The sequence below is a fragment of the Amblyraja radiata genome, chromosome 29 (genome assembly GCF_010909765.2).
Source record: "Amblyraja radiata isolate CabotCenter1 chromosome 29, sAmbRad1.1.pri, whole genome shotgun sequence".
Lineage (NCBI taxonomy): Eukaryota > Metazoa > Chordata > Chondrichthyes > Rajiformes > Rajidae > Amblyraja > Amblyraja radiata.
In genome coordinates this window covers 26860003-26885166 of record NC_045984.1, presented here as the reverse complement: position 1 = coordinate 26885166, position 25164 = coordinate 26860003, and the positions used below count along the sequence as shown (strand labels likewise).

The 25164-nt window shown below is 49.7% G+C and overlaps 1 protein-coding gene across 1 annotated transcript in view; it reads left to right on the top strand.

Moving 5' to 3' along the window:
- Positions 1-2872: 2872 nt before the first annotated feature.
- The window catches only part of LOC116989520 (beta-1,4-galactosyltransferase 2-like), a 39877-nt gene continuing 17585 nt past the window's right edge, over positions 2873-25164 (top strand). Inside the window, exons 1-3 of the mRNA XM_033046988.1 lie at positions 2873-3094; positions 19744-19839; positions 21690-21925. Coding sequence (XP_032902879.1) covers positions 2968-3094; positions 19744-19839; positions 21690-21925 — 459 coding nt within the window. The 5' untranslated portion in view covers positions 2873-2967. The remainder of the gene's footprint in view (positions 3095-19743; positions 19840-21689; positions 21926-25164) is intronic.

The window sequence follows — 25164 nt, the reverse complement described above, 5'->3', positions numbered from 1 at the left end:
TGCTGGTTCGGCAACGGAGAGACCTGTAGCGCCTCCCGGATGGTAGGAGGGTAAACAGTCCATGGTTGGGGTGAGAGCAGTCCTTGGCGATGCTGAGCACCCTCCGCAGACAACGCTTGCTTTGGACAGACTCAATGGAGGGGAGTGAGGAACCGGTGATGCGTTGGGCAATTTTCACCACCTTCTGCAGTGCTTTCCGGTCGGAGACAGAGCAGTTGCCATACCATACTGTGATGCAGTTGGTAAGGATGCTCTCGATGGTGCAGCGGTAGAAGTTCACCAGGATCTGAGGAGACAGATGGATCTTCTACAGTCTCCTCAGGAAGAAGAGACGCTGGTGAGCCTTCTTGATCAGAGTTGAGGTATTGTGGATCCAAGAGAGGTCATCGGAGATGTTGACTCCCAGGAACCTGAAGCTAGAAACACGTTCCACCTCCGTCCCGTTAATGTGGATGGGGGTGTGCGTGCCGCCTCTGGACTTCCTGAAGTCTACAATGAGCTCCTTGGTCTTCTTGGAGTTAAGGGCCAGGTTGTTGTCAGCGCACCATGCTGCTAAGTGCTGGACCTCCTCCCTGTAGGCCGACTCATCGTTGTTGCTGATGAGGCCAATCACCGTTGTATCATCTGCATACTTGATGATGGTGTTAGTACCATGTACAGGTGTGCAGTCATAGGTGAAGAGGGAGTAGAGGAGGGGGCTCAGCACACAGCCCTGTGGAACGCATCAGGGTGAGGGTTGAAGAGGTGTACTTGTCTAACCTAACAGACTGGGGTCTGTTGGTTAGAAAGTCCAGTATCCAGTTGCAGAGGGAGGGGTCGATGCCCAGGTTACCGAGTTTGGTGATCAGTTTTGATGGTATAATGATGTTGAATGCTGAGCTGTAATCGATGAACAGCATTCTTATGTAAGTGTCTCTGTTGTCGAGGTGGGAGAGGGCGGAGTGAAGTGCCGTTGAGATGGCATCCTCCGTACTCCTGTTCTTGCGGTAGGCAAACTGATAGGGATCCAGTGTGGGGGGTAGGCAGCTTTTGAGGTGTGCCAGGACCAGCCTCGCGAAGCACTTGGTGATGATGGGAGTAAGTGCAACTGGGCGGAAGTCGTTGAGGCTTGCCGCAGTGGAGTGTTTTGGCACTGGCACGATGGAGGTGGTTTTAAGGCACGTGGGGACAACTGCTTGGCAAGTGACAGGTTGAAGATGTTAGTCCAGACGTCTGTCAGCTGCGCAGCACAGGCCCTGAGGACACGCCCAGGGATGCCGTCAGGGCCAGCAGCCTTGCGTGCATTAGTCCTACTCAGTGCCACGTACACGTCGTAGGGGGTGAGTGTGAGGGGTTGGTGATCGGCAGGTAGCACAGCCTTGACGGCTGTCTCTAGATTGTCCCTGTCGAAGCGGCCATAGAAGTGATTAAGCTCCTCAAGGAAGGAGGCGTCGCTGGATGTGGGGGTGGTGTTGGAGGGTCTGTAGTCCGTGATGACCTGGATGCCTTGCCACATGCGTCGGGGGTCGGAGTTGTTGTTGAAGTGCTCCTCAATCCTGAGCTTATGGCAGTGCTTGGCCTTCTTGATGCCCCTCTTCAGGTTAGCCCTGGCTGAACTGTAGGCTCGAGCATCGCCTGACCTGAAAGCAGTGTCCCGTGCTTTCAGCAGTAGCCTGACCTCCCTGTTCATCCATGGCTTCTGATTCGGGAATATGGTCACCTGTTTGAGGGAGGTGACACTATTGATGGTGGAGTTTATAAAGTCCAGAACAGAGGATGTGTAGGAATCAATGTCCGTGTGGGAGTCAAGGGTGGCCTGGGCTGCAAACTCCTTCCAGTCAGTGTTTCCAAAACACTGCTGAAGTGTGAAGTCCGCTTCCTCTGTACAGACTTTAACTGTCCTCACAGTTGGTTTAACCCGTCTGATGAGTGGGGAGTGGGAATGTCACTGTTGTGTTTGCCTCCACTCACGGCCTTCTGTCTCACACATCTCCTTTAAAACGTTGCCCTTCTCACCTTAAGGCTGTGTCCTCCAGTGTCGCGCCTGCGCAGTTGGGGGCTATGCGTGAGTGGATAGGGTGGGGGATGGGGTAAAAGGAGCGAATGAATAATATTCAAGGGGGGAGGGGGGGATAGTGTGTGTATGGGGGGGGGGGGGGTGGGGGGGGGTGGTTATTGTGTGTATGTGACACCGCAGCCCCCCGCCCTATCCACTCGCGCATAGCCCCCAACGGGTCCCACTTGGTCGAGTGTCCCTTAAAACCTTGCCCTTCTCACCTTAAGTCCTCCAGTGTTTGATATTTCCGTTCTGGGGAAAGGTTTCTGACTGTCTACCTGGTGGGGGGGGAGGGGGAGGGGGAGGGGGGGGGGGGGAGAGGGGAGAGAGGAGAGAGAGAGGGAGAGAGAGGGGGGAGGGAAAGAGGGGGGGGGGAGGGACAAAGGGGGAGAGAATGAGAGAAGGTGGAAGAGGGAGAAACGGAGGAGGGAGAGAGACAGGGAGGGAGAGAGAGAGAGAGACAGGGGGGAGGGAGGGAGAGAGACAGGGGGGAGGGAGGGAGAGAGACAGGGGGGAGGGAGGGAGAGAGAGAGACAGGGAGAGAGACGGGGAGGGAGGGAGAGAGAGAGAGAGATAGGGAGGAGGAGGGAGGGAGATAGAGAGAGAGAGACAGAGAGACAGGGGGGGGGGGGGGAGAGAAACAGGGGGGAGGGAGGGAGAGAGACAAGGGGAGGAGGGAGGGAGAGAGAGAGACAGGGAGAGAGACAGGGTGGAAGAGGGAGAGACAGGGGGGGAGGGAGAGAGACAGGGGGGGGGGAGGGAGCCGGGCTGCGGCGGGGGCGGGCTGCTGGAGGCGCCGCCCTGTCCCAGGGAGGGAGGAAGGGAGGAGAAGAGAAGCGGCGACCGGACCGGGCCACGGACGGGGACGGGACGTGTCGGGGTCGGGTCGGGGCCGGGAGAGCGCTCTCCCCGGGGTCGGGGTCGGGGCCGGGATGAAACGCAAGGTGTTCGCGGCGCTCGCCCTCTCCTCGCTGCTCAGCTGTTTGTTGCTGTACAACAGCAACGCCGGCCCCCGCCTGCGGCACTGGAGGCAGTCGGGCGGCACCCCCCGACCACCAGGTGGGTGAGGGGAGAGGATGGGGGAGTGGGGGGGGAGAGGGGAGGATGGGGGAGAGGGGAGGATGGGGGAGAGGATGGAGGGGAGAGAAAGGGGGTAGAGGGGGGATGAGAGAGAAGGGGAGAGGGTGGAGGGGGAGAGAGGGAAAGAGTAGGGGAGGGGAGAGGAAGGGTGGGGGAGTGGGAGGGGAGGAAAGAGGAAGGTGGAGGAGAGATAGAGGGTGTGAGAGAGATGGGGAAGAGGGGGAAAGGATAGAAAGAAGCTGGGCGGTGGGGGTGAGGGTGGGGCGATGGGGACTGGGAGGAGGAGGAGGGGAGAGGGTGAAAGGAGGGGGAGAGGATGCAAGGAGAAGGGGAGAGGGAGTCGTGGAGAAGGAAGATAGAAGAGGAGAGGTGGTGGGGAGAGGGGGTACTGGGTGGTCGGATGAAGTGGCGAGGGGGAGAAGCGAAGAAGGGAGAACGTGGTAGAATCAGGGGGAGAAATCGATGGAGACGGAAGGGTTGGGAGGGAGGGAGGGAGAGTTGAGATTGGGCAGATGGAGAAGTTGGTTGGGGTGGTGGTTCTGGTGTTAGGGGGGAAGTGTGGCGAGGGGGGAGACGAGGCAGAATGTGGAGGAGTTAGGGAGAATGGCGAGTCATACAGCATGGGAACAGGCCCTTTGGCCCAACCCGGCCGTGCCAGCCAAGTTGCCAAACGAGCTAGACTGGCAGAGTCAGTGTCAATGCTGAGATAGAGGCTATACAGGAGACAGGGAATGGCAGGGAAAGGAGTGTGAGGGGTGATTGAGATAGAAGGGAAGTCTTCACCACTGTCCGAAGAAAGGTCCTGATTATTTCTTGAGTACAGGAGTTTCGGGAACTGATAGTCTGCAGCATCTCTGGCCTGCCTTCATGTAGATATGTTTCCCTGTTTTTTTTTTGTTAAAAAGCAAACAAATTGGTAAATGATTGCAAGACAAACGCTGTACACACAATGCATTTTGAACTTACAGCGACTTCCCTGAACCAGATTGTTACCAGATGTGATGGTCAAGTCTTAAATGTAATTCTGTATTGTAATGGCTTATGATTAAGGGTAGCACCATCACCAGACTGGGAGTTAATCTGGGATATATTGCTATGGATTGCAGTGGGACATTATTTTTCCTCCCAATTACTTCAATGCTGTTCTTTGAGTGTGTGTCTGTCTGTGTCTGTGTGTGTGAGTGTCTGTGTGTGTGAGTGTGTGAGTGTGTATGAGTGTCTGTGTGTGTGTGTGTGTGTGTGAGTGTGTCTGTGTGTGTGAGTGTCTGTGTGTGTGAGTGTGTGTGTGTGAGTGTCTGTGTGTGTGTGTGTGTGTGTGTGTGTGTGTGTGTGTGTGTGTGTGTGTGTGTGTGTGTGTGTGTGTGTGTGAGTGTCTGCCTGTATCACAGATACTATCGGTGTATAGATGAAGGGCTTGCATCTGGAGGAAATTTGAGGCTCAAACCCTTACCTGATGTCCACAGAGACGGCACAGTGGCGCAGCGGTAGAGTTGCTGCCTCACAGCGCCAGAGACCTGGGTTCGATCCTGACTGTGGGGGCTGTCTGTACGGAGCTTGTACGTTTTCTCCGGGTGCTCCGGTTTCCTCTCACACTCCAAAGACGTACAGGCTTGAGGATTAATTGTCTTCTGTAAAGTGTAAATTGTCCCTAGTGTGTAGGATGGAGCAAGTGTACGGGGTGATCTGTGTGGACTCGGTGTGCCGAAGGGCTGTATCTCTGAAAGTCTAAAGTAAATCGTATCTCCAGGGGAGGGGGGGGGTCACAGAGTCATACAGCACGGAAACAGGCCCTTCGGCCCAACTCTTCCATACCCACCATGTTGCCCCATCTTAGCTAGTGCCATTTGTCCCTCTAAACCTATCCTATCCATGTTTAAGAAGGAACTGCAGATGCTGGTTTAAACCGAAGATAGACCCAGTGGCGGACTGGGTCTAAAAATATTGGTTGCCAGGAGACAAAGGGGGCCCACCCACAACTACAATGCTATCATTTAACAGGGGCCCACTTGCCATCGGGCAAGCTGACACCCTGGCCAGTCCGCCACTGGATAGACCCTCCAGCTTTTTGTGCCTATCCATGTTTAGTTTAGTTTAGTTTAAAGACACAGCGCCAAGGCAGGCCCTTCGGCCCACCGAGTCAGTGCCGACCAGCTCTCACCCCGCTGATTAACACTACCCTGCACACACTAGGGACAAGTTACGCATACACCAAGCCAATTAACCTACATCCCTGTACGTGTTTGGAGTGTGGGAGGAAACCGAAGATCCCGGCGAAAACCCACAGAAGGTACAAACTCCGTACAGACAGCACCCGTAGTCGGGATCGAACCAGGATCTCCGGTGCTGTAAAGCAGCAACTCTACCGCTACGCCACCGTGCCGCCCAAGTGGTTTTGAGGAGGAAGGTACTCAGACAAATTGAGAGCTTCGGACGAAAATGGGAGTGTGTGGAATGGAAGGAGGGCTTTGTGATCGGGTAGACGGTGTTAGTTTAACATTGTCGAGTGTGCAAATGTTGTTTTCTGCAGAAAACATATCAGGCACATCGAAACTTACACGAGTACAATCAAACCGTACACGAGTACCACAAATGGAGCCAAAAGGGGAAAGGAAACAGAGTGTGGAATATAATGTTACATTAGGAGGTCAGTGGCAAGGTGCTTGGGTTACTCTGGAACGAATTCCCCAGGAAACTTGTGTAGTAAGGAACTGCACATGCTGGTTTAATCTGAAGATAGACTGAAAATGCTGGAGTAACTCAGCGGGTCAGGCAGCATCTCTGGAGAAAAGGAATAGATGACGTTTCGGTTCGTTTTTGAAGAAGCGTCTCGACTCGAAACGTCGCCTATTTCTTTTCTCCTGAGATGCTGCCTGACCCACCGATTCACTCCAGCTTTCTGTATCTAGCCCCAGGATTCTTGTCTGATTTTCACAGTGCCTCTTTTAGTAAGTCATTAATGGTACAGAAATAGAGTGAATCGTTAAGGTCCATCGTCGATCTTTCTCTCCCCCCCACCCCCCCCCCCCCCCCCCCGGCATCCTCGGTTCCAGAGCCTTTCTGGATTAGACATAAAAAGCGAGGCAGATAGTAGCTCAAGACCGTGCTTTAGTTGTTGTTAGAATGATTCTGTTGCCTGATAACAGCTGGGAGGAAACTGTCCCTGAATCTGGAGGTGTGCGTTTTCACATTTCTGTACCTCTTGCCTGATGGGAGAGGGGAGAAGAGAGAGTGCCCAAGGTTAGACTGGTCCTTGAGTATACTGGTGGCCTTGCCGAGGCAGCGTGAAGTGTAGATGGAGTCAACATGAGGGAGGTTGGTTTGAGTGAAGGACTGGGCTGCATCCACAATTCTCTGCAATCTATTGCGGTCTTGGGCCTAGCTGTTCCTAAACCATGGTGTGATGCATCGCTATAAAATGCTTTATACAATGTTTAAGAAGGAACTGCAGATGCTGGAAAATCGAAGGTACACAAAAATGTTGGAGAAACTCAGCGGGTGCAGCAGTATCTATGGGGCGAAGGAAATAGGCAACGTTTCGGGCCGAAACCCTTCTTCAGACTGTTGGGGGGTGGGGGTGGGGGGGGGGGGGGGGGGGGGGGGGGTAGAAGAAAGGAAAAAGGAGGAGGAGCCCGAAGGCTGAGGGATGGGAGGAGACAACAGGAGGGCTGAGGAAGGGGAGGAGACAGCAAGGGCTAACAAAATTGGGAGAATTCAATGTTCATATACAGTTCATATGATGCTTTATACAGTGCATGTGTAGAAGTCAGTAGGATTTCTAGGGGATATGCTGACTGTCCAGAGCCTTCTAAGGAAGTGGAGGCATTGAAGTCCTTTCTTGGCCATTGCCTCGATATGGCTGGTCCAGCACAAGTTGCTGGTGAAGTTTACCCCCGAGAACTTGACGCTTTCAGCCATCTCTACTTCGGCGCTGTCTATGTACACTGGGGTATGTATATGTACCGCTTTGCTCACCGAAGTCGATCACTATCTCCTTTGCCCTGCTGTCATTAACAAAAGGGTCTGGACACCAAGTTATGTATCAATGGTCTTTGGGACCTTCTTCATACCTTGAACACAAATTGAATGTAAGGTGGAGGAGGATAGATTCTTGAGAAAGAAGGGGTGGTGGTTGTGTGTTGGAATGTAGGCTTGTACCAGGCATAACCTTAATGGCTGAAGATTACGTGGGCCTAATTGTATGCGTATTTGAATGTTCACTCAGTCTAAATCTGTCTTTATGCAAATTGTCCAGCGTACTTTGGAGTATTTCCCAAGTTAGTTATTATTATTTTGTGTCATCCCACAACAGCTTGCCAATAGCGAGCAAACTTGAATGCCACGTCGTTGGCCTCTGCAAGGCCCTTTACAGTGCAATAAATTGAATTGTATTGTAATTGTATGTATTGTATGTGTCATGCAGCATGTCACAGCTCAGGAGATGCTATTAATGAATACCATGAAGTTATTACACCATCATTATTACTAACTTGGAATTATTCGTATATGGCTGCATGGTAACTCAAATTTCACTGTACCAATAGGTGCACGTGATATTGAACTTGAGCACCACGCCTATTTGAGCACAAAACGTTGCCTATTTCCTTCGCTCCATAGATGCTGCCGCACCCGCTGAGTTTCTCCAGCACTTTTGTCTACCGTGGTATAATAATTGCATGGTGTTCATTAATAACTGGGGATTTATTCAATGAGGTGGCGCAGCGGTAGAGTTGCCGCTTTGCAGGGTCAGAGATCCGAGTTTGTCCCTGACTATGGGCGCTGTCTGTGCAAAGTTTGTACCTTCTCCCTGTGACGACCGCATAGGCAGAACGTACAACGTCCCACTCACCACAGACGCGCAGATTTGTAGGTTAATTGGCTGCTGTAAATTGTCCCTAGCGTGTAGGATAACGCTAGTGTACGGGGTGATCGGTGGTCGGCGTAGACTAGGTGGGCCGAAGGGCCTGTTTCCGCGCGGCGTATCTAAAGTCTAAAGCTCCGTTATTGAATACTGTGACATATGTATGCCACTACTTTTTATTAACCATTTATAGATTCCCCTGAACACTGGCAATGCAAGTTTTTAATCGCATTGTGCAGGGAGGAACTGCTGGTTTAACACAAAAAGCTGGAGTAACTGAAGGGTCTCGACCCGAAACGTCACCCGTTCCTTCTCTCCAGAGATGCTGCCTGCCCCGCTGAGTCACTCCAGCTTTTTGTATATTTGTTTGCAGGGTGTCGCCTCCTCTCTCCAGCGACAGACAATGGAACTAGGACTGGCAGGAAGTCGGGATTTACAATGGAATTCAAAAAAACCCAGAGCTGGAAAATATGAGAGTGAAATGACACTGCCGTTTCTGTTTTTTTTTGTACTCTGACACCGCACATGAGCAAGCCCCAGGCATTCTCCCAATTGGCACTGGCAATTGTCCTTTGGTAATGAAGAGAATGATTAGTGAGTGACTTGGCCACAGGTTATTTGGATGCTTTGTAGAGACTGTGTTTCATTGTTCTATGTTATCCCGCTTCACCGTCCATAGCATGTGCATTGACGGCATTTCTACACAGAGGGCCAATTAACCTACAAACCCGCACGTCTTTGGGATGTTGACGGATACCCACGTGGTCGCAGGGAGAACGTGCAAATTGGTTTTCTGGATTAGATATTTAAAGTGAAGTGATGGTGGTGGGGGGGAAGATTTAATAGCAACCTGAGGGGCAACTTTTTTTACACACGTGGTGGTAGGCAAATGGAACGAGCTGCTGGAAGAGGTAGTTGAGGCAGGTGCTATCATAACATTTAAGAGACATTAGGATAGAATGGGATGGGTTTAGAGGGTTATGGGACAGGCGAGGGCCAGGTAGGACTATTGTAGATGGCGGTGTATTAATAATAATAATGGATGGGATTTATATAGCGCCTTTCTAATACTCAAGGCGCTATTGATCGGAGAGGACACGTTAGGGCCCAAGGGCTTGTTTGCACACTGTATGACTACCACGATGTTTTAGCAACATTCATAGAAACATAGAAAATAGGTGCAGGAGTAGGCCATTCGGCCCTTCGAGCCTGTGCCACCATTCAATATGATCATGGCTGATCATCCAACTCAGTATCCCATCCCTTCTCTCCATACCCCCTGATCCCTTTAGCCACAAGGGCCACATCTAACTCCCTCTTAAATATAGCCAATGAACTGGCCTCAACTACCTTCTGTGGCAGATAATTCCAGTGATTCACCACTCTCTGTGTGAAAAATGTTTTCCTCATCTCGGTCCTAAAAGATTTCCCCCTTATCCTTAATCTGTGACCCCCTTGTTCTGGACTTCCCCAACATCGGGAACAATCTTCCTGCATCTAGCCTGTCCAACCCCTTAAGAATTTTGTATGTTTCTATAAGATCCCCTCTCAAACTTCCAAATTCTAGCGAGTACAAGCCGAGTCTATCCAGTCTTTCTTCATATGAAAGTCCTGCCATCCCAGGAATCAGTCTGGTGAACCTTCTCTGTACTCCCTCTATGGCAAGAATGTCTTTCCTCAGATTAGGAGACCAAAACTGTACGCAATACTCCAGGTGCTTCAGACAGGTACGTGGATTCAGACAGGTACGTGGATCTGGGCCAAATGCATAGGAAGGAACTGCAGATGCGGGTTTAAACCGAAGATAGACCCGAAAAGCTGGAGTAATTCAGCGGGACAGGCAGCATCTCTGGAGAGAAGGAATGGGTGACGTTTCCGTTGGAAACGTCACCCATTCCTTCTCTCCAGAGATGCTGCCTGTCAGCCGAGTCGCCCCGGCGTTTTGCGTCCATCTCGGGCCAAACGCAGGCAGGCGGGACTAGTGTGGATGGGGCAATGTTGGTCGGCATGGGCTAGACGGGCTGAAGGGCCTGTTCCCATGCCGCAAGACTGTGACTGACTCCCAACCCCTCTCCATCCCAAAGCCAGTCTACCCTCTGGGAGATCACTCTATTTTGATCATGTGAGTGAGTTGTCTTGGAACTCCGATGAATGTTTATCCCCGTGTCAACATTGACCTAAAAAAATGACCATTGATGGCTATCATGCCGCCATTTGTGGAAGCTAGCATTCTGCAAATTGGCTGGTGGTTTTCCTGCGTTGCAGGGACTTCAAAATGTGTGTGTGCACTCTCTGCAAAATGTTCAAAGACACACTAAGATCATAAAAACTGCAATAGACGTGCAGGTCTGTTGTGCAACTTTAAATGATGACGTTTTAACTCCGCTTAATGAAGGCACCATACTCCGTAAATAGCTCACGTGGAAGTCTAACTTGGACTGATTGTTATAATTCTGCTGTTTAGGGTGACATTCAAATTGTGTCTAGTGTTTAACTCAGTTTAGTTCCGTTTTCATAAGTGACAGGAGCAAAATTAGGCCATTTGGCCCATTCAGTCTACTCCGCCATTCAAATCGTGGCTGATCTACCTCTCCCTCCTGACCCCATTCTACTGCCTTCTCCCCCATAACCCCTGACACCCGTACGAATCGGGTTTCGTCTGGTTTAGGGATACAGTGCGGAAACAGGCCCTTCGGCCCACCGATTCCGTGCCGACCAACGATCCCCGCGCACAAACACTTCCCCACACACGCCAGGGGCAGTTTATAATTTTACAAAGCCAATTAGCTTACCGACCTGTACGCCTCTGGAGTGTGAGAGAAAACAGGAGCACGCGGAGAAAACCCACGTAGGTCACGGGGAGAAGGTACAAACCCCATTCAGACAGCACCCGTAGTCAGGACGTGTTTAGTGGAAGGACTTGAATCCATGTTGTCTAACTATGACTTGGGTCGGCACAATGGCGCAGCGGTAGAGTTGCCTTACTGCGCCAGAGACCCGGGCTTAATCCTGACCCGGGTGTCTGTGTGAAGTTTGTACATTCTCCCTGTGGCCGCGTGGGTCTCCTCCCAAGCCCCAACGAGGTACAAGGTTGTAGGTTAATTGGTTTAGTAAAATTGCAAATTGCCCCTGGTGTGTAGGATAGTGCCAGTGTACAAGGTGAGTGCTTGTCGGCGCGGACTCTGTGTTTCCGCACTGTATCTCTAAAGTCTAACGACTCTATAACCCACTTAGACTTGGGGCAAGTTTACATCAGATAATGAATCTGCACTTTTTTTGGGTGTAGGCTGATGAGAGTGAATGTGAAACTCCATACTGAGAGCACTGCGGGGCAGGGCAGGGTGAGCTGGGATTGAGAAGCTGGTCCTCCACTGTTCCACGCAGGTTTAACATTATCTGACCCCGAAGCTCAAGGGAATTCGCGAGGCAGTAATACGTGCAAAACACATCTCGGAGCAAAAGTCAGAGAGCAGAGACTAGCAACGAGCAGGTGTTTGCATACTGCGGTGTTGCACAAGGCTGTATTTCCAAGAATTTAGCATCAAAACCGGGTCTGCTAATTCATAACTTGATATACAGGAAGTTTGCAAATGATTCAACAGGAATGTGATGGTCAAAGATTAAAACAAAATTAAAAATTACAAAGACTGGAAGCATAAGATATATAAACAGAAAATGCTGGAAATACTCAGTATTTGCGGCACAGTGCCAGAGACCCCGGTTCGATCCTGCCCTCGGGTGCTGTCAGTACGTGAGTTTGTACGTTATCCCCGTGACCGCGTGGGTTTCCGGTTTCGGTTCCGTGTTCCGTGTTCCGGTTTCATCCCACATCCCAAAGACGTGCGGCTTTGTAGGTGAATCGGCCACTGTAACGTTCCCCTTAGTGTGGAGGGAGTGGATGAGAAAGTGGGATAGCATAGAACTAGAGTGTTGAATGGTCGCTGGGGACTCAGTGGGCCTGTGAAATGCCTGTTGCTAAGCTGTAGCATTCAAATCCACATCAGAAGAAACACGTGTAAGAAGGAACTGCAGACGCCGGTTTAAACCGAAGATAAACGCAAAAAGCTGGAGTAACTCAGCAGGACAGGCGGCATCTCTGGAGAGAAGGAATGGGTGACGTTTTTGGGGTCGATGCCCTTCTTCAGACTGGTTAAGGATAAGGGAGACGAGAGATATCGACGGTGATGTGGAGAGATAAAGAACAATTGAATGAAAGATATGCAAAAATGGCGGAGTAGACTTGATGGGCCGAAAGGCCTGATTCTGCTCCTAAAACCTATGGTCTTCTGGTTCTCTCCCTCACTTTCTCAGACAGAGTGTAAAGGGCCTGTCCCACTTGCATGCGTTTGGCGCGACCAAACGGAAGCGGAGTTCACGCGAAGTTCGCGCTAGGTTCGCGCGTGACATCATTTGCGTCATACCAATCAGCCGGGCAGGAGGCAGGCCGACTGAATTTGGGCGTCGCACGGCGTCGGGCGGTGACGTCATCATGCCACGCCGGGCGGTGACCTCATCGCGCAACGCCACGCGCTAGGCTACGCCCTCAATGCGCCTGTGTGCCGACGTGGGCGCGCAAAGTTTTCAGACAGTGCGGGATTTTTGGAGCCCCGCGCGATGTCGGGACCAGCCCCGCACAACTCCATACGCCTCCGCGCTTCGAAGTGGGACCGGCCCCGCTCGTACATACGGTGCCCGTACGCCTCAAGCGACCACGTTTGGTCGCGCCAGACGCATGCAATCGCATGCAAGTGGGACAGGCCCTTAACGTTCAAAAGGGGTTTAGTGGTTTGAGCACTGCAATAGCATGTGACTCAACGCCTTTGAATTGAGTTGGAGCGTGCCCCAACTTGCCTGGGGAGTTAGGCAGCAATCCGTCTTGGACGATTTTCAGCCCAACCCTGCAACGTTTCTGGTTTTTCGGTGAGATCCCTGGCGATCTAATCATTGTGATTCCCTTGCTTTTTAATTCATCGCCACTGGCTATGGATGGCTCCTTTGATTGTTGACACAAGTCACTCTTTTTAACAAAAAAGTTTTGTGATCCAGTCCAATTAACCTCCATTTATGTTCAAGAAGGAACTGCAGATGCTGCAAGACAAAAGTGCTGGAGAAACTCAGCGGGTGAGGCAGCATCTATGGAGCGAAGGAAATAGGCAACGTTTCGGGCCGAAACCCTTAGGGTTTCGGCCCGAAACGTTGCCTATTTCCTTCGCTCCATAGATGCTGCCTCACCCGCTGAGTTTCTCCAGCACTTTTGTCTAACCTCCAGTGATCATATTTTGACATTTGAGCTACTCCCTGTATGTGTGCAGGAGTGTTCGAACAGATACAATACAATACAATACCGTTTATTGTCATTTGAACCTCAAATTAAGTTCAAACAAAATTTGGTTTCTGCTGTCATACAACAAGAAATGAACCAAGACACTCCCCAACACAAGAACCTTGGCACCCATCGTGTGTTTATAAAAATAAAAAAAAAGCTACCTCTCGTGTTCCTAGTAATTCTTTTCCCCCCTCACCTTAAACCTAGGTCCACTGCGTCTCGATTTCCCTGCTCTGGGCAAGAGGCTCTCTGCTTTCACCCAATCTATTCCTCTCACAATTGTGTACGCCTCTATAAGATCACCCCCTCCTCCTCCTCCTCCTGTCCTCCAGGGAATAATCCTAGCCTGCTCAACTACTGAGCTACTCCAGAACAAAGATCCTATAGCGAGCAAGATAGTCCACTCGACGAAAAAGACGTAGTACGGTCGTGGGCAGATTCGTGGGTAATTTTTGGCCCCATTTCCGTAACCGGCTTCCGTCTCCGCACCAAAGATCCCATAGGATACTAGTGCGGAGACGGAAGCCGGTTACGGAAACATCCTCGCAAAAATAAAAGTTATTTGGTAAAAATCTTCTCATTTTCAGAATTTAAATTTATTAACACAAACTGTTCCCCCGCAACGTTGATTACACTGCGAGTCGGGTCAGGTTACGGAAATGGATGAAAAAAAGGCCCACGTTCCGTTCCGTTCCGTTGCGTACTACACGTCGGCCCGTTGCATTTAGCAGGAGTGGTCTATCTTGCTCCGCTACAGGATCTTTGTTCCAGAACTTTTGTGTCTGTCTTTGGTGTAAACCAGCACCTGCAGTTCTTTGTTTCTACATTGTATTTGGTATGCCCAGTAAAAACTGGGGACCTTCTCACTTCAGGTAGCCTCAGCATTCCCCCCCTCTCTCTCTCTCTCTCTCCAATCCCTCCCCCACCCAAGTTGCACCAGCTTCTCGTTTTCACCCAGCAAACAGCTAACAATGGCCTGTTTCCTTTATCGCCATTACTTTTTTGCATATCTTTGCATTCATTGTTCTTTATCTCTCCACATCATCGTCTATAACTCTCGTTTCCCTTATCCACAACAGTCTGAAGAAGGGTCTCGACCCAAAACGTCACCCATTCCATCTCTCCAGTGATGCTGCCTGTCCCGCTGAGTTACTCCAGCTTTTTGTGTCTATCTTTACTTCTCCCAGTAAAGGCCACCCAGCCCAGTGTATGTGTTTATAAGTCGGGTCAGGTCGAACTTGCCAGTGGGTGTTTGCATGGTCATGGTTTTGTGAGCCCAGCTCAGTATGTTATCTCGGTCGGGATACTTTGTGTAGGATTGCCACAGGTGTTGTCTGATGTGGATCGATTTGTTTGCGTGATGTGGGCACTCAGCCAAGGCCCCCTGTTTATTCTCTATCCTTGACTTCAGACATGAAGTGCAAAAAAAAAACCAGGCCCTTCTGCGCGCGAGCAGTCACCCCTTGCATTAATCTACACACACTAGGGGCAATATTACATCTTACCGAAGCCAATTAACCGACAAACCTACACCTCTTTGGAATGTGGGAGGAAACCGGAGCACCCGGAGAAAACCTATGCTATCATGGGGAGAACGTACAAACTCCGTACAGACAGCACCCGTGATGAGAATTGAACTCGGGTCACTGGTGCTGTAGGGCAGCGACTCTAGGTTGCCTGACATGGGCATCGCTTCTCCCACCGGCCGGGCCGCAACGACTTGGGCGTCGCTTCTCCCTCGAGACATAATTGTGTCTCTCTGAATGAAGCAATTGACTGGCAAATTCAGCCTTTTCATTCTTGCCTGGTGCCAGTATGAAGCTTCTGTGAACAAGACGCATAAGGGAAGAAATCGTACTTGCAAAGCATCTTTCATGACGCCATACATCGCACAGCATTTCACAGCTGATTTTGGCCGCCAACATGCTCCATCGAGATCCCACAATGATGGACCTCAGTTCAAATGATACATCACCTCTTTGTGTGTGAGAAAGAACTGCAGATGCTGGATAAAATCGAAGGTAGACAAAAAACGCTGGAGTAACTCAGCGGGTGAGGCAGCATCTATGGAGAGAAGGAATGGGTGACGTTTCGGGTCGAGACCCTTGGTCTCGACCCGAAATGTCACCCATTCCTTCTCTCCATAGATGCTGCCTCATCCGCTGAGTTACTCCAGCACTTTGAGTCACCTATCCATGTTCTCCAGATATACTACCTGACCTGCTGAGTTACTCCAGCACTTTGTATCTTTTATTAACGTAAGGAAGTACCTGATGATTTCCATAGACTCGGTGGGCTGAAGCATCTGTTTCTGTGCTGTACAGTTTGATGCTCTACCACTAAATTCCACGGCTTCTCTGGTGGGATTAAGTCTCCTGCCTCAGTGTGCCTGGGTCCTAGTCCCAGTAACTTAAACCATTAAGCTGGCGTACAGACTTCCCCCAGAGTTGCTGACTTATGGGCCTGTCTCGCTTAGGCGACTGCCGAAAAATTTTCAACATGTTGAAAAATATTCTGCGACAATTTTTGATGTCGTAGGTCGTCGCTGGGTGTTGTAGGTGAATTCCATTAAACCTAGTCCTGGCAGTCGCCTAAGTGGCACAGGCGCTTTACAGCACAAGAGACATTGGTTCGATCCCGACTACGGGTGCTGTCTGTACGGAGGTTGCACGTTCTCCCCTCGACCCTCGTGGGATATCCCCGGGCGCTCCGTATTCCTTCCACACTTCAAGGACGTGCAGGTTTGTAGGTTAATTGGCTTCAATAAAAATTGTCAATTGTCCCTTGTGTGTGTGTAGGATAGTGCTAGTGTACAGGGGTCACTGATTGGCGCAGACTCGGTGTGCCGAAGGTCCCGTTTCCACGCTGTATCTCTAAAACTGAAAAAGCAATCTAACATGTTTTGCACCTTGGGGGGGAAAGGGAATAACAAGGCAATTAAGAGGCACAGCTATGCCAAACACTTTGGGCAACTGAGTTTTGTTAAAGCTGTTGCCTTACCTAAGGCATGTGGTTCAGAGGCATCGGTGCCTGAATCTGCAACAGAACCTTGATAGCTATGTTTGCTCAAAGCCTTTGAGGTCACGTTCTTTTCCTGGCAGTAAGAAAATGCGGGTGTAATCCTTTGAGTTAATTCCTTGGCATGTCGTGCAGCCTTTCCAAGCAGTCTGTCTTTTAAATGGAACGCCAGTGAGCCGGAGGCCCTGGGTGTTTGGACTCTGCTTCATCCAACACTAGCAGCGCAAGAGGAGCTGGGCAGGGTTGGTGTGTAACACTATGTTTAGCAGCAGGCTGCCGGGATGTGTGGTAAAGCAGAGCTGCCGGTGAAGGGCAGGAGCTGAGAGTGTTTGCTTTTAAAAAAAAATTCAGTCTCGGAAATGGGCACGGCTACCGAGGCTGGTACGAACCGATCAAAGTGTACCATGCTCGGCCTCCCTGAAGCCACTTCCAGCTATTTCGCTTTCCAAAAAAAAACAAACAAAACACACACACGGCGCTGGAGTAACTCAGCGGGTCAGGCAACATCTCTTGAGAGCATGGGTGGGTGACGTTTCTGGTCGGGACCCTTCTCTGCGTTGATAGGTAGAGAGTGCTGCCTTGTCGAATTCGGAATGGGAGGGGGTGTTGAAGTGTTGAGCCACCGGGAGATCAAGGCGAACTGTGCGGAGGTGTTGGGCGAAGCGATCGCCAAGCCTGCGCTTGGTCTCACCGATGTAGAGCAGTTGACACCTAGAGCAGCGGATGCAATAGATGAGGTTGGAGGAGGTGCAGGAAAACCTCTGCCTCACCTGGATAGACTGCTTGGGTCTTTTTGCGCAAGTCCCTGGACACAGGATTGATCTCCATGTAATTTTGTCGAGACTGTTGAGGCAGAGTTGCTTTGTCACAGGAAGAGCTTGACAAGATGGACAAGGGATGGGTAGTCTATGAAATTGGGGGAGGACCACAGTCTACTGCTGGACATTGAGGGGAAGAGTCTGGTGGGGACACCCGTCAAATACCCGTGGGGGGCACATGCATACCTTTAAAGACAGAGCATAGAACAGTACAACACAGTAACGGCTCACAATGTCTATGCCGAACTTGATTCCAAGACCATCTTTTATATACCTGCACACACTACATATCCCTCCATTCCTCGCATATCCATAAATCGACCCAAGAGTCTCGTAAACACCATGGGATCTGCTTCGACCACCACCCCCTTGCACTCGCCACCCTCTGGGGCACGATGGCGCAGCGGTAGAGCTGCTGCCTCACAACGCCACTGACCCGCGTTCGATGCTGACCTCAGGTGCTGCCTGTGGAATTTGAACGTTCTCCCCGAGACCGTGTGGGTTTTCTCCGGGTGCTCCGGTTTCCTCCCACGTTCCAAAGACGTGCGGGTTTGTAGGTTAATTGGCCTCTGTATATTGCGTAATGGGATAACTTGTGTGACCGGGTGATCGATGGTCGGCGTGGGCCAAAGGGCCAAAGGGCCTGTTTCACTGCTTTATCTGTAAACTAAACGAGACTAAAATAGACTAAACTCTGTGTGAATAATAACTTGCCCTGCACATCTCCTTTGAACTTTGCCCCTCTCAACTTAAATAGCCATGACCACCACTGAGCATGATACTATGAATATATAGACACTGAGAATGCACGAAGGTTTTTTGCACAGTTTTTGTTGTGTATATCATCCCTGCCAACTAGTCCGATTTTATCGCATCTGTTCCGATTTTTAAGTAAAAAAAGTGTGAAAAATCGGAACAACGATTTTGAAATGATGAGGGGGGGAAAAAAAGGATTTCCGTATTTTGTACGGAAATGCAATAAGAATACGGATGTACGATTTTGTGTCGTTAAATACTGATTTTTTTAAAGTCCGTATTTAACAACGCAAAATCGACCACTATATATCTTTTTTAATTCTAAATAAGGTTTCATTTTGAAATAAAGAACTTTGCACAACTTTGCAGAACTCTCATTTTAGCTGGACTTTCCCTGTGCTCATTACGCATGGACTGGAGACTCTCTTTCGACTTGGAAGGGATTTGGCTCACTGGGCCTTGCGCTGCCTCCCCAAGCAGTTCCAATGCCTGTTTATTTCCTAGCAACCTGTTCGCTCTCACGCGGTCATTAAAAATCCCCACGCTTTCCCGACCACTCAACCACACAAGGGGCAACGTGTAGGAAAGACAATTAACTCCTCGAGATGTGTTGTCTTTGGGACGTGAGAGGAAATCGGAGTTACCCGGGGGAAGCACATGGTGGTGGAGAACGTGCAAACTCCGTGCAGACAGCAGCGCAGGACAGGATTGAACCTGCGTTGCTGAGGCTGTGAGTCAGTTGTGCCATGATGTAATGAACTAAACCTTCCTTCTCCACTTTGAGCAGGAATTCCCAGGATGTGTATGTGTGTATATTTATATGCGTGCTTGTGTGTGTGTGTTTTTATATATATATATATAAAATAACTTTTGAAAAGCAATCAAACAATAATACCCAAAGGCAAAAACAATGCCCCCAAGGCAAGGTAGTTCGGAGCCTATTTGGAGTTTGTGGTCTTTAATAGCATGAAGAATGGTCCCGACCCGAAACGTCACCCATCCCTTTTCCCCAGAGATGCTGCCTGACCCGGACTTATGTTACACCAGCACTTTGTCTTATTGAAACATAAACGATTATTAAGGGTTTGGACACGCTTGAGGCAGGAAACATGGTCCTGATGTTGGGGGAGTCCAGAACCAGGGGCCACGGTTTAAGAATAAGGGCTAAGCCATTTTGAACGGAGATGAGGAAAAAACTTTTTCGCACAGAGAGTTGTGAGTCTGTGGAATTCTCTACCTCAGAGGGTGGTGGAGGCAGGTTCTCTGGATGCTTTCAAGAGAGAGCTAGATAGGGCTCTTAAAGATAGCGGAGTCAGGGGATATGGGGAGAAGGCAGGAACGGGGTACTGATTGTGGATGATCGGCCATGATTACATTGAATGGCGGTGCTGGCTCAAGGGGCCGAATGGCCTACTCCTGCACCTATTGTCTAATATGTTTATCTTTGGTGTTTAATAGCCTGATGGTTGCAGGTAAGAAGCTGCTCCTGAATCTGGAATTTTCACCTTGCACCTGATGGCAGGAGTGAAATGAGAGTGGGGCCAGGGTGGTGGCTTATACATTACAGTGATCAAAATACATGGCGGCTTAGATGGTAAATAGGAAGGGAATGGATGGTCAAAGTTTCAGCTCTGGACTCTTCTTCAGAATGTTTCATTTTAAGGGTTAATTTCATGTACCTGAAGTCAAAGCAGAAAGTTCCCCTTAGTCTTGTATCAATACACTCCTCAGATGTGGCGGGGGAGGGGGGGCGGTGTTCAAACCCTGAGCTTTTACAAGCTCCAGTTGCTAAAACCCTGATAAATGTTCCTCTTCTTAGATGGTTGAACTTGCATTTCATTTTCTCTCCCAGCAGATTCTCTTCCAACCGCAAGCAATGCGACAGTGGTCATCGAAACTTCCAAAGCCAACCAGTTGGCGAAGTGCCCAGTTGATCCACCGGAACTTGGTAAGCAATGGGAGGAATGGGCCAAAGGTCCTTTTATTTTTATTAGCGGTGCTGCGTTCGAGATAATGCCTCACAGCGCCAGAGATCCGGGTTCGGCCCTGACTATGGGTGCTGTCTGTATGGAGTTTGTACGTTCTCCCTGTGACCGCGTGGGTTTTCTCCGGGTCCTCCAGTTGCCTCCCACACTCCAAAGACGGACAAGTTTGAATGTTAATTGGCTTCGGTAAAAATTGTAAGTTGTCCCACGATACATAGACAATAGGTGCAGGAGTATTGCATCGAGCCAGCACCGCCATTCACTATGATCATGGCTGATCATCCACAATCAGTACCCCATTCCTGCCTTCTCCCCATATCCTTGACTCCGCTATCTTTAAGAGCTCTATCTAACTCTCTCTTGGATGCATCCAGAGCACCGGCCTCCACTGCCTTCTGAGGCAGAGAATTCCACAAATTTACAACTCTCTGGGTGAAAAAGTTCTTCCTCATCTCCGTTCTAAATGGCCTACCCCTTATTCTTAAACTGTGGCCCCTGGTTCTGGACTCCCCCAAAAATCCGGGAACATGTCTCCTGCCTCTAGCGTGTCCAATCCCTTAATAATCTTATGTGTTTCAATAAGATATCCTCTCATCCTTCTAAATTCCAGTGTATACAAGCCCAGTCGCTCCATTCTTTCAACATATGACAGTCCCGCCATCCCTGGAATTAACCTTGTGAACCTACACTGCACTCCCTCAATAGCAAGAATGTCCTTCCTCAAATTGGGATGGGACATGTTGGTCGTTGTGGACACCACATTCCAGGCTCCCGCCACTCTCTCCAAAACAGAATTTGCCCCACGCATCTCCTTCAAACTTTGTCTCTCTCACCACTTGAAGAAATACATTTAAACACAGAACAAGAATTTGCTCCAATTAGCAACGATGGTATCAGGTGAACCTCACAGTTTAGTTTAGTTTAGTTTATTATTGTCACGTGTACTGAGGTACAGTGAAAAGCTTTTTTGTTGCGTGCTATCCAGTCAGCGGAAAGACAATACATGATTACAATCCAGTTCACAGTGTACAGATACATGATAAAGGGGATAACGTTTAGTGCAAGGTAAAGTCCGATTAAAGATAGGTTTAAGGCGAGGAGTAAAAGATTTAATAGGAACCTCAGGGGTAACACTCTCACACAGAGGGTGGTGAGTGTATGGAACGAGCTGCCAGAGGAGGTGGTTGAGGCAGGTATTAATGCAACATTTAAGAAAGGTGCATGGATAGGACAGGTTTAGAGGGATATGGGCCAAACGCAGGCAGGTGGGACGAGTGTAGACGGGACATGTTGGTCATTGTGGGCAAGTTGGGCTGACGGGCCTGTTTCCACACTGCATCACTCTATGACAAAAGATAGTCTGATACCAGAGTTATTTAGTTCATTGCTGTTTGTAGATTTGCACTGGTACATCTCCTGTGTGACAGCTGCTCAGAAACGATGTTGCTGTCTGCAAAAGGTCTGCCTGAGGAAGGGTCTCGACCCATTCCCTCTCTCCAGAGATGCTGCCTGTCCCGCTGAGTTGCTCCAGCATTTTGTGTCTATCTTCGATTTGCTGTCCGCAGTATCTCTGAGGACCGTCCCTGAGTGATATGAGATAGTGGATAAAGGCAAGGGCTGCGCCACTGTTTAACAACTGACAACACATTAATGGCTCACTGCTCTGGCTGGTGTCTGTGGGGCCTGAGAGACCACTGCAGTTCACTCAGTGAGACGGGGTTTGCAGTGTTTGTGAGCTGCGCCGCGCAGCGGGTGCTGTTCTCTCGTGTTTCCCGTGTGGACGCGATTAATCGAGGCCTCTCCCGGTTAACAGTTGGACCTCTGAGGATCACCTTTGACCAGGAGCAGTCGCTGGAAGAGATTGGGGAGCTGAACCCGTACGTGACGCTTGGCGGGCGCTACAAGCCGAAGGACTGCGAGCCCTTGCAGCGCATTGCCATCATCATTCCCTTCCGCAACCGAGACCACCACCTGCGGCACTGGCTCTACTACCTGCTGCCCATCCTGCGCCGGCAGCAGGGAGAGTACGGCATCTTCATCATTGAGCAGGTACCACACTGCACCGTCTACCCCCCAATCACATTTAGTTTTCTATTTATTTACTTATCTGTCTGACTGTCTCTGTCTATCTTCTATCTCTATCTGTCTGTCTAACTATCTGTTTATTTTTTGTGTCTGTCTGCCTGTCTGTGCCCGTCTATCTATTTATTATTAGCTTGTTTATTATTTATGTATTTATGTTCAAGGTGCAGCATGGCCCACCGTGTCCACGCCGACCATTGATCCCCCATTCACACCAGTTCTATGTTATTCCACTTCCTCATCCATTCTCTACACTTGGAGCAATGTTTCAGAGGCCAATCAACCTACAAACCCACGTGTCTTTGGGATGTGGGAGGAAACCCACTTGTTCACAGAAAAATATACAAACTCCACCCACAGACTGCACCCGAGGTCAGGATTGAACCCGACTCTCTGGCGCTGAAAGGCAGCAGCTCTCCAAGATAAACTTATCTCATCTGCCTGGACGTGATCCGTGTCTCTCCATTTCCAAGTGGCTATCTAAAAGCCTCTGTAACGCCATTATCGCATTGACCTTCATCACCACTCCTGGCAGCGTGTTCCAGACACACACCAGCCTCTGTTTTAAAAAAAACAAACTAGTGCTGCACAAGAAACTTTGCTTCTCTCACCTTAAACCCATGCCCTGTAGTCCTTGACATTTCCACCCTGGGGGGAAAAGGTTCTGATTGTCTATCCTGTCTACATCTCTCATAATATTATATACTTCTGAGGCAGAGAATTCCACAGATTCACAACTCTCTGGGTGAAAACGTTTTTTTCTCATCTCCGTTCTAAATGGCCTACCTCTTATTCTTAAACTGTGGCCCCTGTTTCTGGACTCTCCCAACATCGGGAACATGTTTCCTGTCTCGAGCGGGTCCAATCCCTTAATAATCTTATATGTTTCAATAAGATTCCCTCTCATCCTTCTAAATTCCAGAGTATACAAGCCCAGCCGCTCCATTCTATCAACATATGACAGTCCCGTCATCCCGGGAATTAACCTCGTGAACCTATGCTGCACTCCCTCAATAGCAAGAATGTCCTTCCTCAAATTTGGAGACCAAACCTGCACACAATACTCCAGGTGTGGTCTCACTAGGGCTCTGTACAACTGCAGAAGGACTCTTGTCCTCAATGCCCTGACCAATGTAGCTCTGGCTGCTATGAAAAAGGGAATTTAAAAAAATTGAATTGCAAGCAGGATAAGGTAGTACAGGGTAAACTACCCCCAAAAGGCACATTTATGCCTGATATCAGGAGAGATTCCCTTCGTGACCAAAGCCAATGCATTTCCAATTCAAAGAATGGAGGCAAAAATCTCAGGGATCCTTTATGATACATGGGTATCCAGGGAGAGATTGTAGGATATTGCAGATAAAGATTTAAAATGGACCAAATATCATTCTCTTGATAATTATCTCCCATAATGTTGCCCGCAAATATCTAGATCAGCACTCCCTCGATCATCGCTGACCAACACTGCCTGATGTAAGATCACATGAACCCATTTTGGCTTGAGAATAATGTCGAACTGTTTAAGGAGGAATTTATCCAAAGTGATATAACGGGAAACAAGATGCGTAACCAGTTCATAAAGAATAGGTAAGGTACACAAAATTGCTGGGGAAACTCAGCGGGTGCAGCAGCATCTATGGAGCGAAGGAAATAGGCGACGTTTCGGGCTTCGGCCCGAAACGTCGCCTATTTCCTTCACTCCATAGATGCTGCTGCACCCGCTGAGTTTCCCCAGCAATTTTGTGTACCTTCGATATTCCAGCATCTGCAGTTCCCTTTTGAACATAAAGAATAGGTAGTCATTTTGACAGACTTAAGGAGAGTTAAGGGCGGCATGGTGGCGCAGCGGTAGGGTTGCTGCCGTACAGCGCCAGAGACCCGGCTTCGATCGTGACTACGGAGGCTGTCTGTATGGAGTTTGTACGTTCTCCCCATGACTGGCGTGGGTTTCTCCTGGGTGCTCCAGTTTCCTCCCACACTCCAAAGACGTGCAGGTTCTGTAGTTATGTTGGATAGAACTAGTGTATGGGTGGTCGCTGGTCGGCCTGGACTCGGTGGGCTCAAAGTTCATAAGTTGTAGCACCAGATTTGGCCCATCAAGTCTACTCCGCCATTCAAACATGGCTGATCTAACTTTCCCTCTCAACCCCATTCTCCTGCCTTCTCCCCACAACCCCTGACACTCTGTTTGTTAAAGGACCCTGAAAGGCCTGTCTCTAAGAGGAGCTGGGTGGGACGAAGCTGATTCGGAAGCTAGCAAGGAACAGCTGGCCTAATAACTTGATTCACAGAATTGTAGAATTGCTGTGGTTCAGAGGAGGCCATTCTGTCCATTGACCCCGTGCTACCTCCAAGCAGAGCATCCTATCCATTCTATTCCTCTGCGTTCTTTCTTCTATTAAACCTGCAAGTTATTATCGTTCAAGTGCCTTATTTCATTCTCCCTTGAAGCTCGGGATGTGCTGACCGCAAGTTCCACATCATAATTGCACTCCAGTGAATCGACGATCTTCTTTCTTCAAACCACTTTGATTGCTCCTTTAAACATTTGTTAAGTGGAGCACTTTATCCTGACCAAACCAGGTCACTGTGATGTACATCTCCATCAGATCTCCTCTCGGCCTTCTTTGCTCCAAGGAGGACAGCCCTTGTTTCACCCAATAGCTGAAATTTCTCAGCAAAACATAAAAGTGCTGGAAGAGCTCGGCAGGTCAGGCAGCATCCGTGGAGGGAATGGACAGACAAGGTTTCAGGTCGGGACCTTCTTCTTTAGTCTGAAGAAGGGTCTCGAGCCGAAACGTCACCTGATCATTCCCTCCACGGATGCTGCCTGACATAGAAACATAGAAGGTACACAAAATTGCTGGAGGAACTCAGCAGGTGCAGCAGCATCTATGGAGCGAAGGAAATAGGCGACGTTTCGGGCCGAAACCCTTCTTCAGACTGATGGGGGGTGGGGAAAGAAAGAAGGAAAAGGGGGGGAGGAGGAGGAGGAGCCCGAGGGCGGGCGGATGGGAGGGTGGGAGGAGACAGCTAGAGGGTGAAGGAAGGGGAGGAGACAGCACAGGCTAGCCAAATTGGGGGAATTCAATGTTGATGCCATAAGGGCGCAAGGACCCCAGACGGAATATGAGGTGCTGTTCCTCCAATTTCCGCTGTTGCTCACTCTGGCAATGGAGGAGACCCAGGACAGAGAGGTCGGATTG